Below are 18,872 nucleotides of genomic sequence, written 5' to 3' on the forward strand. Positions count from 1 at the left end.
AAAACAAACAATTAAAGAACATGAAAGTTACCTTTATCAGATGCTCTAGAGGAAAAGCCACTGGTTGTTGAGATGTTATCATCATCATGCTGAGAGGTAGAATCTTTTATTTCTTTTACAAGAGACAGTCCAGGACTGCCAATGCCAAGTGAAGAAGATGTAGAGGGCTGACAGTGTGGTACTGTGGAATCCAACACTGTACAGTTCAAATGGCTCCGATGAAGAGAGGGCCTTGTTAACACATCTGAGAAGTTTAATGCAGATCTACTTGTGGATGGTTCTAAACAAGAAGAGGGAGACAATCAGCCTTCCTATAGGCAAGCTTACAGAAGCCAAAACTTGTTTTCATCAACAGCCATGGTATTGCCAAGTTGTAAGCACAAAAATAGAGAAGACAAATTTAACTTCTTCCTCACCCAGATAGAGTTTCATCTAAGTGCCTGATTACAGCAGCAACACTGCCTGCAATACCAATGTCACATTAAGAAGTAGTTAACAAGGAGGTTTTACACCACCAAATTCTGACCCCATGCACAAGTGCTCTAACAGTAGGTCTTTCACTAAACCAAACATGTCGAAATTCCTTCTTATGCAGATAAAGCTTGCAATAAGCTTTCCAAAATTTGAGATTATGCGGCAAGCTACAGTCAACTCTGCAGTTTATATAAACTTGTAAAAAAGATTAAGTTAACCTGAATACATAACATGAAAATGCGTATTTGCAGAGATTTTTGGAGGTTTTGGTTGATTTGATGTCATCACCTTGCCTCCCAGATTCTACCGTATCAGGCCATGCTACAAGCAAAACATGATCTCCTGTCCATTAAGTTTTCAGATTTTGGCACAAAGAACAAGTAAGCATCACGGCCTCTGGTGCAAGATGGGTGTTTTTTTTCTCATGAACCAAAGGGTCTGTAAACACTGCTGGTGTCCTGCCAGAGGTGGTCTCCCAGTTCAACTTGCCACAGGAATACAACAACTATTAATGGATATCTTGCCTGACACCCATTTAAGTCCACAGTCTTCCTAGGAATTCTGGGTATGAACATGACTTTGAGTTACTATCGTCTTGGTATCTGCACTGAAGTTTAAACTAACTAGTTCGGTCTTCAAAACCACTGCACTACTAATAAATAATTCTCCAAAGCACTGATAGATTTTTAGGACCATCTTGTCTGAGATCCAGGAAGTGTTACCAGGCTGAAGGCTGGCCAAGCAAAGGAATATGGGGTCTAGTACAGTGGTACCTTAGAGCTCAAGAAACAGGCTTTCTAAAATTGTAATAGCAATAATGACAAAAAGTCTTACTAACTACAGTAAAAAAAGATGGCCCTACAACATCCACAGACTGCAACACGAGCTACTAAAAGTTCTAGCGTGTCCATCTGCTCCTGATTTTCTTTGAGCTAGAAAGTTTGCTGCGCAGCTGTTCTTACTGAAAGGTTCTTTCACACAGTTCTTCAGGAAAGCCAACACGTGTTCCTCATTCATGAAGACCTCCTCTATTCCTTTATCCAAACTTATTCTCAAGCTGCAGCTACACAGAAAGCAATAAAGCTCTTTATTTACAAGTAGATGACATTGGTGACAAAGGTATTTCCTCATTACTTTTCATTCTGCCAACAGAAGCAACTGACTTTTCACACAGATGGTTATGTATGTGTGCTCAACTAAATTTCTGTCCTTATTAAAAACTAAGTTCCACAAAAATTCTAGTTTAAGAGAAACCCAAATGACCACATATGCAAATTTACAGAGAAGTACAGAAACAGCAAGAAGCACAGATACAAAAGATTATTCTTCTATACAGTACAGTGAAGGGTTGCAAACTTCTCTTCCAAGGGTCCAAATAGGTTTTCAAAGACCCCATGCTAGCCATGCACACACCTTCACATTACCAAATATTTCAAAAAGAACAGTATTTCTTCTGGCATTCAAGCATCTGGTCTTTTGTGTTGAGGACAACTAAACAAATTAATGTTTTTATTACCTTAGGCAATTAGAGTTTCATGCCAGACCTTTTCAAAAGAAACCCTGCATACTTGCAAATTAATATTATCAATATTTTGCACCTGGCTAATTGACTACCTGAAGTTAACTGATGACTTCCAAGAGCTGTAAGACAACCTTGCAATTACGTTTACAGTTTAAAGACAAGACAGTTTCACAAGCAGTTGTTGGGTTTTTGGTGGGTTTTTTTGGTTTGGGTTTGTTTTGTTTTGCGTAGGGACTTTTTGGGTTTTGGGGTGCTTTTTTGGTGTTTTTTTGTTGGTTTGGTTTTTTTGTGGGGTTGGGTTTTTGTTGGTGTTGGGTTTTGTTGTGGGTTTTTTTTTTGGGGGGGGGGGTTGTGGGGTTTTTTGTTATTGTTTTGTATTGTTCTTAGTTCTGTCAAAATGCTCCTTCCAGTTTCCCTTGGAAATTTAGATTCGAAACTAGAAATCTGTGAATAAATACAGATGGCCAGAATACTAAATGGCTTTTCACATACCTTCTAAATTAATTCTTGCTGATTCAGGCGTGACTCTCCCATCAATCACTATCGTATCTTCATTTGCATAATCATGGTGATAGTTTACTGGATTCTCTTCTTGGTTCGTAGATTCATTTCTATCTACACATTCATCTTCACTTTTATTGAAATACTTCTGTAACCATCCTGGTACAATGTTTTTCACTGATTCTGTCACTCTGCTAATGATTCCCTGCTTGAAAGAAAAACACACTTGTTAATTACAGAAATACATTCAACAGCATACACTGGCATCCAATCCTGCACAGACACTGGAGACAGACATTAAATAGCAAATAATGAGGACAAGAATAAGATGGAGGAGTCAGATCCTTGATATAGGATCTCTATACCTCTGGGACACACCTGACAAAAATTCACCCAACATTGATTTACTAATAACCTATCAGCTTCTACACCTTCCAGTGACCTTGGCAATGTTCAAAATTCTTTAATTTCAGCCAAAGTTCACCAGAAGCTTGTCAAGTCACAAGGTCACCAGGAAATTCTTTTTCTAAATAATACCTTATGCATGGACTTTTTCTGAGGACTCATCTTATAGATGCCTTCACTTGAACAAATCCAGAAGCTCAGCAATTATCTACAGTGACAGTGATGGTAACAGCTGCTAAAATCAGAGAACTTAAATACTTCTATTTTTTCTAATCCTGAACTGCAGTAACAATGTGTATTAAAAAAAAACAAAACAAAACAACACATTGTTATGCTCTGAACAATCAGAATATCCTGAAAAAAATCACAGAAGAAACAGCTGTAGTTGAATAACAAATGCCTCACTGCAGTACTGTTAATTAGATCCATTTTGATCAAATTTAATTTCATGGTATGTTAAAATTTTGGATCTCCAAACCTTAATATTCTGCAACTACTGAACACATAAAAGCCATTTCTGTTTTGACAATTATCAATTATTTGCAATGCTTACATTCTACATTTAAGAAATGTTCATTCACAGTCTTGTTTTAGGCAGTCACTTATTTCCCATCATGCCCTCAAAATTTCAGCACACCTTCCTGTCAAATCTCAACCCAGTGCAGCAGACTGTGTACAGCATGGAGCTTCCCTCTTTCCCTGACTGCAGCCACAGAACCAGCTGATATACTCTGCAAGCAAAGGTGAAAGCTAATTCAGCAATTTCAACACTTTGGAAACTGACAAGTAGCAAGACTTAAAACAGATTTTTGTGTTAACTCCATCATCAGTTGCTAACACACCTACCAAAGGCTCTAGCAAGCTACTTTGATATCCTTCCAGGTTTAGGAAACAAAATTTTTCTAGTCAAAATTATTATTCAGGTGTAGAAAATTGAGAGTATTATTTGAGCATGTAGGAGTTACAGTTTAGTAAACAATTCTGAAACAAGAACTCCGCTGTATTCAACTTTCTTAAAAATTTTTGCACACAAATTAAAGAAGCAGCCCATATAACTTACTCAAATTCTTCATACACAATAATGCAAACACCAACTTACAGGAGTTACAAACAAATTGGACACCCTTGAATCTGGAGGCAAGAGAGGGGCGGGGAAAGAGGAGGAAGGGAAGGTAGAAAACAAAAAGCCTTTCACAGAAAGAAAGTCATCTTAATTTACAATTTGACATCTTTCGTAACAATCTGTAATTTAACCTCCTACTTCTTGCACAAGGACAGAATAAATATCCAGGGACAGTTTAAAACAGACAGAATACAGCATAATCAACACATCCACCACAACTGCCACACTAAGATGCACACAAGTATGCCATACTCAGGATATCGCTGCTGTTCTGCATCAACACTTAAGCCTCAGCTTTCCAATAAAAAATACTAACTGCACACAATACTAGAGTTCACAAACAGTCCAATGCACAGGACTAGCAAAGATTCAGTCCCTGCTTTACCCCAGCCCCTTTTTTCCACCTCTCCCTGTTACACACTGACCACCTTTTTTAGGGCAAATCTTTTGCTAACTATCAATAAGCGTATCAGGAACTCACAGGATTTGAAATTTGCCAAAATGAGCAAATGGTCAGGACACAAACTCCATCCAAGGCAATACCCTTTCCAAAAAGCCAAGCACTACTACGTTCAGTATTACTGGAGTTCTCTTTTCCATCAGAGAACAGATATTATTTGCCATAAAACAGGCCTATATGATCCTCTTGCTGAAGAAATCCTCCTGGAACTGAAAGCTACCTGAGAATCAAGATGGAAGAAGTTGCAGGCATCCAGAAGAGTAAACACCCAGTCATTAGTAATCCAAATGAGTAACTGAAGAATCTAGCTAGACTAATAATTAACCAAGATGACATTTTACCATCCATATCTAAAACCAGATTGGTTTTACCCTTGCTTGCATAAGGCAGCCATGCTAGCATTCTCCCCACCATCAGCACTTTAAGAGTAAACTAGGTAACACAAGGTAACTTCCCAAACCAATTCAAGAGCTGGAACTCACTCAGCACAACCATACTATAGGCAGTACTAATAGCCCGCTCCATCTGGCTTAGGTACAGTGGAAGACAAGAAGCACATTTTTATGCTCCAGAATATTGCTGGCTTCATGACAAAGCAAAACACATGGAAACACACCTCCATTTTCTGTCTGCAAAAAGAAAGTATTCATTAAAGGCACTATGAAATAACTATTATGAACAAGCCACCATGAAACACAGATCTTACTATAGAAACCCAACTCCCCCCTCAAAATAAGTCACACACAAAAAATAAAAATCAAGAAAATGAAACTGCCCTTATGGCATCCACTATCTGTCCATCACAATTGAAAGACAATTCATAAAGAAGAACCATGGCTGGATTCCTGTCCCAGTCAGGCAGCTGAGGTACCTCTGACCAATTACACTTTTAAACATAACACTCCATATTCTTGCCAGGACATTTCAGCAGTGTCATGGCTTATACTGTCTTTAAAGCTGGCATGTTAGTCTTACACTAACTTTTCGTTTTCTTATTCTTCAACTTCAGCATGTGTCTGAACACTCTTTCCCTGCACAAGCAACACAAGCTTACCCTGTCAGGAGCAGAGCCCTCTCCCTTTACTGCTCCTGTGCTACCAGCTCTCTGGTTTGATTATCGTGGGTTCCCTGGCACTACTATCTCCCCACACAGGCATCATTAATCCTTCCAGAAGGTGACAGGCATACCACACAACCCATTGATCCAGACAGATCTTCAGAGGTGAATTATGTAAGACACAGCACGATACAATTCTAGTAGGCTTATTCCCCCAGCAAAATCTGAGTAGAGTGCTCACTCAGATCCCAATCTCCTCGTGCTACTATCATATTCCAGTCCCTTCCTGAACAACTTCATTCACTAGAGTTAATACCGAACACGTTACTGCACAAAAACTCTTCTAGTTCCAACCCCAGGTTGGGAGCAGAGGAAGCAGTGCTGGCACACAGCTTTAACGTTCCTAACTCCTTATTTCTACAGGCCTTCAAAGCACTAAACTCAGTATTGTGAAAGGGCAGAAGATGTCATGGGACAATCCTGACTGCATGTAGCAGCATTTTAGTCAGTGAATGTGCTTTAGTCCTTAACTGACTCATTTCAGCTATTTGAGAGCTGCTGTCAGTACCAACAAGTTGTCTCCTTATCTCTAAATGCACTCACACTTTATTCTTATCCTAAAATATCAGCAGGAAAGCAGAACAGAATTTCTAAGAAAAATCTAGTTAAAATATCCAGTAGCTTAGGATTAGATATTTACAACAGCTTTACAAATTCTGTGCATCATCCTAAGTGTCTTCAGCTCTTACAGATATATCTATGTATACAAACGTCACAGCAACAGTCACTACAGCTGCAGTTACTCAAAGCATATTGCCTGGAGATGCAACTCTAAGCAGAAGATACTAACCAGTAAACAAACAGCTGCTGTAGTTTACTACTTTAACACACCATTTCTTCAAAGAATTTATGTAAAAAAAGAAAGTAGGTTACAGTTGCAGTTTGACTTCCAAACTTAAAAACAGGCTATTTCTTGGCCAAAAATATTTACCAAATAGGACAGTCTTCCCAGTTCGTAAGGGGTCTTTCCCATAGCACAGAGGGGGAAAAGTGCTGGCAGAAGTACTCAGCAATGACACACTACTGGAAAACACCTATTTTTGTAACTGAGTTGACTTCAGTCTGACAAACTTAAGTAAATCTCACTATACAACACAGGTCATATACTAAAATGAATTTGTCAGAGATGTAAAAAAAAACCTGATGAGTTAATTTCTACTTGACTATATGGGCACCTCTGAGAAGCATTGAGTTTTTACTTTCAGGCCTCTTTGCTTCCCATTTCAAGGTTTAAGTTATTAAAACATATAAATCAGTAAATCCTCAAAAATAAAACCTGCACTTAAAAGTCAAGTTCACTAAGACAAAGTAGATCAAGATAACTTCCAACCATCAAAAAGGAATTTTTGTACTCTCTCCATCCCCCATAGTCACCTCATGCCAGCTCTGGCGAATAGCAGGGTATTATGTGAATATTATGTGAATTCATTAATCTGGCAAGAAGTACACATTTCTCTGCTGGACTAATGAGTTCAACTGGCTCAGTGCTCCAGAACTGGCCCAAGGAAGGGAGCAAGACCTCAGGACAGTCAGGACTAGAGGAAGGAGAAACAAAACTCCCTTATTTTAACCATCCTGTGTCCATACTGCCATTAAACAGATTGTCCCCCTCATCTCATCCTTCCCTGCTGCTGCTGCTAGCACATACACACAGCCAAGTAACAAACTGTATCAGGGCTCTACCAAGCAGATCCAGCGAAAAATTCATCTATAGACTATGACGGAGAGGATCGACTACCCCTCAGGGGCATCAGGTTGCTGGTCCAGCTCACCAGGTGCCTGCATGGTGCTGATAAAAAAGCAGGAATAGAATGGAAACACAACAAGATTTCCTCTTGCAGCAGCATAGACTGGCTTAAATCAACTCTGCTTTTGCTATTTAGGGAGTGGTTTCAATTTGGATATAGGACAGCAAAGCTTGATATTTCATTTAGGAAAAAAGACAATAAAAGTTATTACTTAATATGAACAATATGTTACAGGAATGTCATTGGTTTTGTCTCAAGTTTTGTCCACACCTTTAGCAGACTCAGTGACATTGCTAAAGAGAGCACTAAGTACAAGGCTCCTTTCTTCATTTTAGGAAGCACTACCTTAGGCTCTAGTTAATCATAGAATCATAGAATGTCTTGGGTTGGAAGGGACCTCTAAAGGTCATCTAGTCCAACCCCCCTACAATAAGCAGGGACATCTCACACTAGAACAGACTGCTCAGAGCTCCATCAAGCCTGACCCTGAATGTCTCCCAGGATGGGCCCCCCACCACCTCTAGGCAACCCGTTCCAGTGATCCACCATCCTCCTAGTAAAGGACTTTTTCCTCATTTCCAACCTAAATCTACCCTTCTCTAGCTTGAAACAATTACCCCTTGTCCTATCATTGTATACCCTTGTGAACAGGTCTTCCCCAGCCTTCTTATAGGCTCCTTTCAGGTATGGGAAGGTTGCTATCAGGTCCCCCCAGAGTCTTCTCTTCTTCAGGCTGAACAACCCCAGCTCCCTCAGCCTGTCTTCACAAGAGAGGTGCTCCAGCCCTCGGATCATTTTCATTGCCCTCCTCTGGACATGCTCCAACAGGTCCATGTCCTTTTTGTGTTGGGGGCTCCAGAACTTGATGCTGTACTCCAGGTGAGATCTCACCAGAGCAGGGTAGAAGGGCAGAACCACCTCTCTCCATCTGCTGGCCAGGCTTCATTTGATGCATGCAGCCCATGATGCAGTTGGCCTTCTGGGCTGCAACTGCACATTGGTGGCTCATGTCCAGATTTTTATCCACTAGTACCCCCAGGTCTTTTTCCACAGGGCAGCTCTCTAGCATGTCTTCCCCCAGCCTGTATGGATAGCTCTGGTTGCCCTGGCCCAGGTGCAGGACCCTGCACTCAGCCTTGTTGAACCTCATGAGGTTCACCTGGGCCCACTTCTCCAGCTTGTCCAGGTCCCTCTGGATGGCCTCCTGTCCCTCGGACATATCAACTGCACCACCCAGCTTGATGTCATCAGCAAACTTGCTGAGGGTGCTCTCAATGCCACTGTCAATATTGCTAATGAAGATATTAAACAACAAGATATTAATGCTCAGCAGTGATCAGCAATGGGCACTGTAAATCACTGAGCCTACACTCAGCTACATTTAGATAGAGGAATCAGCATAAAAAATAATTTAATATTAAGGAGACAATTTCCACTCACACCTTTGCAAGCAGTTTTAGACATAATTCTTAACCTAAAAAGGGACTCTAAATACAGTTAATATTTTTTTACTGAGAGACTGATGCACTTATACAGTGTGCCTGCAGCTAAGTTACACAGAGAGTATGGAGAATTACATTAAATGAAATGCTGCTCAGACTCTTTCTCTGTAAGGGAACTCTATAGTCTAAACTGATTATTTTTACTTAGTAACAGCTGAAACAACATGACATCAGGATAACAAACTGTTATAATGACATGGACAAGTTTAAAGTTTTCAAAATTAGAATGATCAAGAAATACATTTCCCATGGCACCAGATGATCATTACAAAGCCATTCATACAAGTTATCAGATTTAGCAAAGGATGATGACATGTATTTTGTATTTAGGATTTAAATAAACCATTTAGGCATTATTTATAGGTATTCTCTATACAGTAAGACCAAATCCATTACAGTATTTCAACATCACCAAGGATAACTGATAGAAGAAATGGCACTCCCTTCCTGCATTTACAGTAAATAAGAAGTTTATGCATACAAAAGCTTTCAATGTATTATACTCCATGCTACCTCCTTTAATACACTACACTCCCAGTAATGAACTCAACATTTTTGGTGCCACTTTGCCTAAAAGCACTCACAAACTTGGTATTATCATCTACAATACATAGCAGTGAGGACACCTTATATATGCAAAATACAAGGAAGGGCAGACAGCTGCAACAACTCCTGAAGCAATGGTTAAATGCCATTCAGGGGCAACAGACAGCTTGCCGATGGTCCATCCCCGTGTCTCATGCTCTCTAGTGCAGACAACACTTTGTAAGTAACTTAAAGGGTATTTCACAAAATAAAGTACTTATTGCTACAAAATTTCATTCCTGCTACCTTGGAGTGATCAAAATCTTCAAACAAGAAAAATGGAATTTGATTTTTAAATTAATTGTGACGTTAGCAAAAGAGAGCAAAGTACTCTCAAACTCCCTCTGAAATCTTTTCTCTCTACGCTGATCCACAAACTGAGATGACAATATAACATGCTACTGGTTTTGCTTTGTAGTATGTCAATCCTGTTGCACATTCAGTATGTTATCTTATTCACAAACTTGAACACATGTTAAAATGAAGTAAGCCAAGAAACATCTGTAGTTATTCTCTGGGATCATCTGATTGATATTTTACCAAAACTTAGAGCCTTACTACCTTTTAAGTGTTATACATAGACATTATCTAGCATGTATTCTATGATATAGAAGTTAAACCTCATCATTCATCTAAACCAGCAGAACCTGCAATTACTTTAAAAAGGACATATTTCATCTGCATACACTTCCTGAATAATTTTAAAATGCAAGAATTTGTGCCTAGGAGAAACTTAAAACGCTGACTCTCGGGCACAGCTGCTTTAGCTGCAGCAGCAATTACTGATATATTCTTTCAAAATTTAAGGTAGTATTCTGAAACTGTAAAGCCAAGGTAGGGTCACCTCAGCTGCAGGGCAGTAACCTTCAGTCATAAAGGGCAGTAGTGTCTTTCATCACAGTTTAATTGACAGAACCAACAGCTTCTCACAAATACATAACAAGTATCTCCCAACACTGTTCTCTTACTAGTAACAGAAAAACCTGCCATCGCACACAGAGACTACTTTTTTAGTGATTGAAGGTAATGGCACCCACATATCTGTATATACTCTACAACTTGTAAAGTAAGTTTAGTAACAAACACTAGGGGCTGAAATGAAAGCAGGTGCTCTGTTATAGCTAAATTTAACATGTATCTAGTTGCACCACAGAAATTCTCTAATACAGCTTCATTTAAACCAGTTTAAACCTTGTTTACAACTGCTTAGCTCAGGATGACTTAAAACTACAAATGCAATTATATTACAGGTTTGAACATACTGGTGTAGTTCTTCATCACCAATTTAGTATTTTGTTATACATTCCAGGGCCTTACTAGACTAGTAATACAGTCTCAAAACAAACCCATCAGTTGAACAATTTACATCTTCCCTTGGTTTACTTTAGTCTTGGAGGTCACCAGACCTTGAGCTTTTATAAGGGAAGGAATCATGAAACTCATCTGCTTCAAAAAGAGTCTGATTCAAATTACAACCATAACTAAAAGCAAAGTCAGCCAGCTTTCCAGCACCCTCACACAACTCTCTCCAACAGCAGGGCTATGAAAGTAACAATAAACAACCTAAGCGAGAAGCAAGAAAATTTTCTACTGGCACAGGCATTCACCAACTAACATGAGCAAAAACTGCAACTGTAGGACTTGGGAGCATGCTGGTGTTCACATGTTGGCAGGCACATTTCTTCCCAGCAAAGGTGAATGCAAAGGTGAACATATGCTTACTTTAAAAAGCTTGGCAGTCACAACCATGTCAAACACAAAGACAGTGTAATTAAATGAAATATGCAATTATGAGATGAGTTACAGAAACTCAAAGGAAACTTCCTTCCTCAAAAATATTGGTACTGCTGCCCCAATATTAAAGCTTTAGTTGTTGCATTCCCTAGACCAAGGGGAAAAAAAACACCTGAAGTCTTTTATTGTCAAAAGAAGGGGAATGTATATGTAAACTCTCCAACACGAACAAAAGTAAATCTCATCATTACGAGAAGATATTTTAATTAGTATTTTTGTAGAGTAATCTAGAAAACCACAATGACAAATACTGTATCAGCAAACTGCAAAGCTACTTATGCTTCAGGCAAAGACAAGCAAGCTAGTTCTCACTTGCCTTCACTCAATTTTAAGATGGTCCAACTGACTGGCCTTTAAGGGCTTTGGAGAGTACTTAAGTCTGTCCCTTCCACCAACACAGGGGTAGAAATATCTCCCATATGAGGTGGTGATAAACAGCTGTGAATAGCACTGCCTTCAAGCTGCTCAAGTAAAATTAACATCTATTTAGTTTAAAAGGTGTCTTTAAATTTTTTAGGTGTATTTAAATTCAATTAGTTTTAACAGGCAGATAAGGCCTGTTTAGGTATAAGGAGAAAGCAAGTCAAGACTTTCAAGCAGCACTTGAAAAATAAAATATGAAAAATATATTGAAAAATAAAATATGGAATGCAGTGGCAAGAAGGGAAGATACCTGGCATGAGATCCATACAAAGAAAAATATGAAAAATGTCCAAATTTAGGGCTGTCGTTCATGAAACAGCATAGATAAGTAATTTAATACCCTAAAAAGTGATAAAAAATTCTGCCTAATGACTAGAATTCTTCATTTAAAAAATATTGTGGGCACTTAATTCTTCAGCACTCAGGACTTACACTTTCAAAAAAAGCAGAGAATTTTCATTATATGATCTTAGTAGTACATACCAAGAAGCATATACTGAGGAACATTTCCTTCCCCTTCTTTCATGACCATATAGATAGCACTATTCAAGATACTGTAGATGCATAATAGCTACACAACAAACCCTGGATTGATTACACAGAACACTAAAAAGACACCAAAATATCCAGAGTTTTTGCAATTTAACAGCAAAAAATGGAAAAGCGTATGACATGATACTAAAAAAACAGACATTTATAAATCTGGCAAAAAACAACCCTAGAGAAAAACATCTTAGCTATTCTTTTTGAGGGCAACCTTGCAATTTACTCTATATAAAACGCAAGAGAAAGATGGAGTGGAGGCATTATTTCTTCCCTCAAAAAGCAGCACAGCCCTGAAGACAGAATTAGGGGATGGACCAACAAAAGGATTACCAACCTAGAGTAATGTTGACCTTCACGCTGAAACCACAGAGTGCATGCTCTGTCGTCCAACAGCAGCACTGACAGAACTGCAAACACTGAGAAGCTGTACGGCATCCAGAGGCCACCTACTTCAACCTCCTGTTCAGAGAAGAGCCAAGAATGGCAGGTTGCCCACAGCTGTGTCTACCTGAGCTTTGAGCATCTCCAGGAATGGAGGCCTCAATGGGCAGTTCTTCCAACATGTTGGCTATCCTCACAGTTCAAGTATCTTTCCTAATATGAAATCTGAATTTCCATTTTTGCAACTGGAGTCCATTGTCTCTTTTCCTATTTCTATGAACCTCCTGGAAAAGCCTTGCTCCATCTTCTCTATACTTATTAGGTATTTGCCCTTCTTAAGCTGAACATAACCAGCTCTCTCAGTCATGTGTCTCAACCCTCTGATAATTTTGGTGGCCACCTTCACTTCAAGGGCACGCTGCCGACTCAGGTTCAACTTGCTGTCCAGCAGGTACATGGGCTTGTTTTGTCCCAGATGGACTCAGCACTTGCCTCCTAACAGCCCATTTCAGAAGAAAACCCTCAATGTATGATGGGGCTGACATTCTCCCAGGCTTGGTAGAATCTGGGAGCCTGTTGAGGATGCATGCCTTTCCTTCATCCCAGGTTGTTAATAAAGGCATTTAACAGTATCAGCCTCCATATCAATCCCTGAGAGGCTCTGTTAGCAACTGGCTGCCACTGGTACTTTGTACTGCTGATCATAACCCTTCGAGGTCAATGGTCCTGCTAACTTTCTAGCCACTTTACAGTCCATCTGATGAGTCTGTAATTCACCAGTTGAGCTACAGAGGTAACACTGGAGACCATACTAAAGGCCTTGCTAAAGTCCAGCTAAGCAGCATCCACTGCCTGCCCCATGTCCACTGAGCCAGTCATCCCACCGTGTTATGAATGTTACACGATGCTATGGTAGCCCAGATCTGCACCAATCTGAAATGGCTCTGCTCAAACTTTTTTAGGCAAGCAAAATAGATTTTGAACTCTGCCTACTTGCAGTCCTTAGAATCAGCAGCAGCTCAGTCTTCACAGGGGAGCAAGAACTGGTTCTAATTACTAACTGGAGGAATAAATAACTCAGAGGAAGTGATGTGCTGCCAGCAACCAAAGGCAATTTGCAGTGTCCCAGCTAACACAGTCAATTATTTCATCTGCTTTTTTCTTCTCCTAAGATACCACTCACTAATACTGTTTTTCTCCAATACCTCACTGCCTCTGAGGCTGTCATGACAACACTTGGAAAGACAAAACCCAAAATGTTAATAAAATGCTATAGCAATCACAATTGACAATTTGTTCCACCACTGACAGTATTGTTAGCCTAACGATAGAAAAATGTCCCTTTCTCAGTTTAAAAAAAGTTCTTCCCAACTGGGATACTTCTTTGTTTACAGTAGCAGTAGAAAGCCAAGTACCACATTTAAGCATATGCTTTGCTAATGCAACCTGATATTGCTGGGACAGTGACAAATTCTCTGATGTTAGCTACTATCCCATTCTTTTAAAACACATCTTTAAATACATATTAAACATTTCTTCAAATCTGTATGTGATAATCTTACTACTAAACCAAAACTAGCAGAGATGCATACAAACATAAATACACCACCTAAGCAGGCTTCAAGGTGCAAGCCCATTGATAGGACTCAATGTAATTATACATGTGAAGGTCCCCTATGGACATCCTTAATAAAGAAATTTTTTTAAATTAATATTTTCCTGCTTCAGGTTTATGAATCATACCTAGCTTACATTACTCAATATGATACTCTTTAACATGGGATTCAAAATCTCCTCCCCAAAATTAACCTAGGGGTTTACAAAGACTCCTTATGCCTGCTGCCTGCAGTCTCTGCTCACCGGGAAAACCCCATGTGTTCATCAAGCAACAGTTTACAATTGGCCTACATTCAAGACAGCAGCAGGTGATCATGAAATGAGTTAGGCATTGCTGTATATATTTTAAGTTACCAATCCTGCAGCTATCCTGTCTGAGAAGAATCTTACACGATGTCTCAAGTGACTTTGTGAAACTCACCAATCCAGATGGGCTTTCATGACCAGCACCAGCAAACGTGCCTTTCAACAGCCTTTTGGTACCCTATTTCAGGTAATATTTTAACTATATAAGCACAAGACTAACTACAAACATGCAGAAACTTATGCTGGGTTAATCAAGGAAAATATTTTTGGTCTGTTTTCTTGTATATCACTGTAGGACATCTACATTATAAATATGCACTGGCACGTACACACGTAAGAAAAAGACAAAAGCATATTGCTCTCCAGTAGAAGTTTCTTCTTATGCTTAAATCTGCTTGTATGAGTTTAAACGCCAAGGAGAGACAAACTTCTCTGACACTTTAATTTGAATTGTTAATTGTTAAATAGAAAACAAACAAAAAAGTTATTTTAGTCATTTCCCCTACAACTGACATTTAGAATCCTTGAAATCTCTATGTCACCTGGGTGAGAACAGAATTATTCCAGGGAAAATCAGCATGCACGCTCAAACAGAAGCTCAAGACTAAACATAAAATTAGCAATAGGAACAGAGATACTATGTGGGCAACTGTTTAGTAAGTCAGCAATGTAAACATCCTATTAACACATCCGCACTAGTATTTCCAGTCATCATTCTACCTAAATGACTAAGGACAAACCCAGATGTTGGACACAACAGCTTCCTCACTTACATGTGCTTAACTCTTAAAGAAGCTGTAATTTTAACCCAAGTGCCTAAGCTCCTTGCACGGTGCAGAAGGAGGCTGGATATTTCAGCGTGAGAGGACTGAGTAAACAGGTAGTGTGCTAAGCATGGTGTAATCTAAAGTCAACACATTCAGCACGGGGCTGTCAACATTCAGCCACTAGGGAAGCACAGTCAGTGGGGAGGCACTCCTCAGTTCTTCCAGAACACCCAACATAGAAATAAAAAGGCTCTTTTCTTTCTGACAATTCCTGCCCACCAACTTTCACAGTGAGCAAGTCTATACCAGCGTTACTCAGCACTGCTGCTACTTTTTGTTTCATCATATAGCTGCTGAAAGTGCACTTTTTATAAGACAGGATGGTAGCTCAGAAGGGAAAACACTATGGTTTAGTTCATCCCTTCACTGGTGGGAAAATCTGTACCCACATCTCCCTTCCAGAATACTCAACCTGCAAGTCAGTCTTATCTTCCAGACTGTGTCTGCTCACCTCTCCTATTTGAAGCTGGTTTTAAAAAAAAAGGTTCTAGATTTGAAAAACAAGCAACACAAAACCAAAATAAAATACACAAAAAAACCCGCAACAAAACACGTGCACAAACATAATGAAGCATGGCTCTAAAATTTAATGATCAGGCACTAGGGGAGAAAAGGGCAGGAAATATTAGGCTTTGTGTGTTTGCTCCAAGGAACATCTAACATAAAGCTATTAGCTTCTGAAATCAAGGATCAGTCTGCCTGCCTCCAGTTTTTGAGGGCAACATCTTCTTATACACCCTCTTTCTGGCTCAGTGAATCATGCCTTCTTTTTCTGGATAGTAACACAGATTCAGCCAGGAGAACTGAAGACAACACACAGCTTGGCAACTGGGATATTCGCCAGGAAAGTGGAAGAGACGTAGGTTGATCACTCCAGGCAAAAAAAGGAATCTGAAGCAGGGTCTACCGCATTCTGAATAAATGCTTTAGCTAACAGTCCTTAAAAAGCAGCAGCACCTTCTCTTCCAACTGTCTTCCAAAGCTGTCGCTGTACTTTACAGAAGACTGACTCTGTAAGCACATGCTGGGCGTGATCGGAGAATTCTCACCTGACTGAACTCCCCAGGAGACTATGGCAAAATAACAACATCCAGAAATCAATCATGAGCCAGGCATCATGCTCATCATCTCTCACACAGGTGGATACAAGTTCAGATATCCTAAGAACTTTAATGCTATTAGCTATACTGCTTACAGGGTTTAGGCACCTTCAGAGCTTGATGATAAAGAGACTGAGGGTTTTCAGGACTTCAGTTTTGACTGCAAACATCTAGAACAGTTCTACTGAAGTATTTCTATGAACCTGATGAAGGGTGAAGGGGATCAGAATTAAAGGTATAACCTCATGTCAAGATGGCACTGAGCACTTTCATGTCTTTCCAAATTCCTTACTGAGAGACAATTAAACCACAGAATACTTCTGAAAACAGAAACACTTGTCAACTAATTCAAGGCCAGCTTGGATGGGGGCTTTGGGCAACATGGTCTGGAGAGGTGTCCCTGCCCATGAAAGGAGGGTGAAACTAGATTATATTTAAGGTCCCTTCCAAGCCAAACCATTATATGATTGTATGAATTCCAATTTAAGTTAGCTATCTACCCAGAACCCACCTTTTCATGTAATGCAAATTAGTGAACTGCATAGAGTTAAAAAGCTATCCATTATAACAAATGCATATCTGACATCCATCAATTTGTCTATTTATTTAATCACTAACTTTTTTTTTACCCAATATATTACTGTTAATTTGATCCATATACTAGATTTCCAGCATCCATTCTCTGGGCAGAATTCCACATATATCCCCAAGCATCTATTTGCTTTAGCACATTGTTTAAATAAACCAACTGGAAAACACACAGAGATAAGAGACAATAGAAGAGTCACAAAACCATCTACGCTAATTATTTTAAATCCATGTGTACAGTTTCAGTTACGTACACAGTATCAACACGAGAAACATGGTCATTTCAACCTTATTCTATCGTTCACGTGAGAGCTTTCAACATTTGCTCTCCAAGTGCAGTGATCCTTCGTACGAAGCCTCACCATGCTAGCTTTACAAGGACGATGCTGCTGGATCAGTGTACTATCTAAAAGACTGAGTCCAATACTTCCCAAGCAATAAAAACCAACTGAGCAACAATTCGTGCATAACACTCCCTCAATTTTGCATGTAATATTCAATCCCCTAACTCCTGTTGTAGATTTAATAACATAATGGTCTCGGCTGAACAGTCAACCTCAGGTTCATAAATACACGTGGAAGGCACTTCCAGAGCACCGACTCCGGGCATCTTGGAATTTCTTAGCAAACAGGAACTGGGAAAGATCTCTGCTCCTTTCCCTCCAGCCACTCCAAATGGCACTGGGCTTTAGCGCTGCCATTTACAACCTGTTTTATTTTCTTGTTGTTGTTATCAATCTACTCTAGCCTAGAACAGAAAGGAGAAAAAACCGCCTCATTAACTGCATTTCACTTGCACTGCATCAGCACATTTCGGCACAGGCAAGAGACGGAGGAAACCACCAGACGCAGACCTGAGGGTTCTGCACGCAGCATCCTACACAAGAAGGATCAGAGGTGCCCAACCACACAGCACCCTCCCTAGCTCACTTGCAATTCGAAACCTGTCAAGAAAGGCAAGTATCAGAAGGGATGCACTCGAATCTGAAGAGTAACTACACCTGGTCACCCAGCCACCAGTTTAGCCAGGGGGGCTCAGGCAGCAAGCCCAGACTGTCCCCTGCGGGATCCGCTGCGGGGTGGGACAGCCCGGAGACAAAACGCTCACCCCGCGGAGGGGAGAGCCAGCCCACCCCAAGCACACCGCCAGGGAAGGGACATCCCTCCCTTCCCAGCCGCCGCCTCCCCTCAGGGCCGAGCGGGGGCATCCCCCGGCCGACAACAAGAAGGCAGGATCCCCCCCCGCAGGCCGAGGCTGCCGGCTGAGCCGGAGCGGGGCGAGCGCCCGGAAATCCCACAATCCCCGCGGCCCCGGCGGGAAACCCTTCCCCGCCCCTCCCGAGCCGCTCCGCCGGGAAACCCCGGCCCAGATCCCGGCACGTGGGAGGGGGGAGGGGGAAGGAGCGGCTCCGCCGCACGGGGCCGCCTCCCGCTGCCCAGCGGCCGCCCGGGGGGAGGCCAGGGCAGGGAGAAGGGGCCTCCCCCCGCCCGCCGCGCCCGCCGCGCCTCACCTGCTTGCTCCTGCTGTAGGGAGGCTTCGCGGCGCCCAGGTGGTACCGCCGGGTGCGGATCTTCCCGCCGCCGCCGCCGCCGCCCGAGGCCATGATGGGATCCGGCCCCTCTGCCGCCCCCCACACCGCTGCCCCGGCTCCCGCGCCGGGCCCGGCTCCCGCCGCCCCGTGCGGCCGCGCTCCGTCCGTCCGTCCCTCCCGCGCTGCGCTGCGCTGCGCTCCCCGCCCGCGCTGTCACCGCCGCCACCGGGACGGGACGGGACGCGCCCCGGCCCGGCCTCCCCGCCCGCCACGCGCCGCGCGGCCTTGGCGCGGGGGCTCCGCGGCCTGCCCCTCCCCTCC

At 41.5% G+C, this 18,872-nt stretch overlaps 1 protein-coding gene across 6 annotated transcripts in view; it reads right to left on the reverse strand.

Moving 5' to 3' along the window:
- Window positions 1–18,727, reverse strand: part of NUP153 (nucleoporin 153) — a 48,789-nt gene extending 30,062 nt beyond the window's left edge. For 5 of the 6 annotated variants that reach the window (XM_051609391.1, XM_051609390.1, XM_051609392.1 and 2 more), the window contains exons 1-3: window positions 18,531–18,727; window positions 2,489–2,705; window positions 32–280 (exon numbers count right to left, since the gene is read on the reverse strand). In XM_051609391.1, coding sequence (XP_051465351.1) covers window positions 32–280; window positions 2,489–2,705; window positions 18,531–18,623 — 559 coding nt within the window. In that variant the 5' untranslated portion in view covers window positions 18,624–18,727. The remainder of the gene's footprint in view (window positions 1–31; window positions 281–2,488; window positions 2,706–18,530) is intronic. The other variant, XM_051609389.1, reaches the window with a different exon arrangement.
- Between the last annotated feature and the right edge of the window lie 145 nt (window positions 18,728–18,872).

Source organism: Apus apus, chromosome 2 (genome assembly GCF_020740795.1).
Source record: "Apus apus isolate bApuApu2 chromosome 2, bApuApu2.pri.cur, whole genome shotgun sequence".
In the NCBI taxonomy this organism is placed as follows: domain Eukaryota; kingdom Metazoa; phylum Chordata; class Aves; order Apodiformes; family Apodidae; genus Apus; species Apus apus.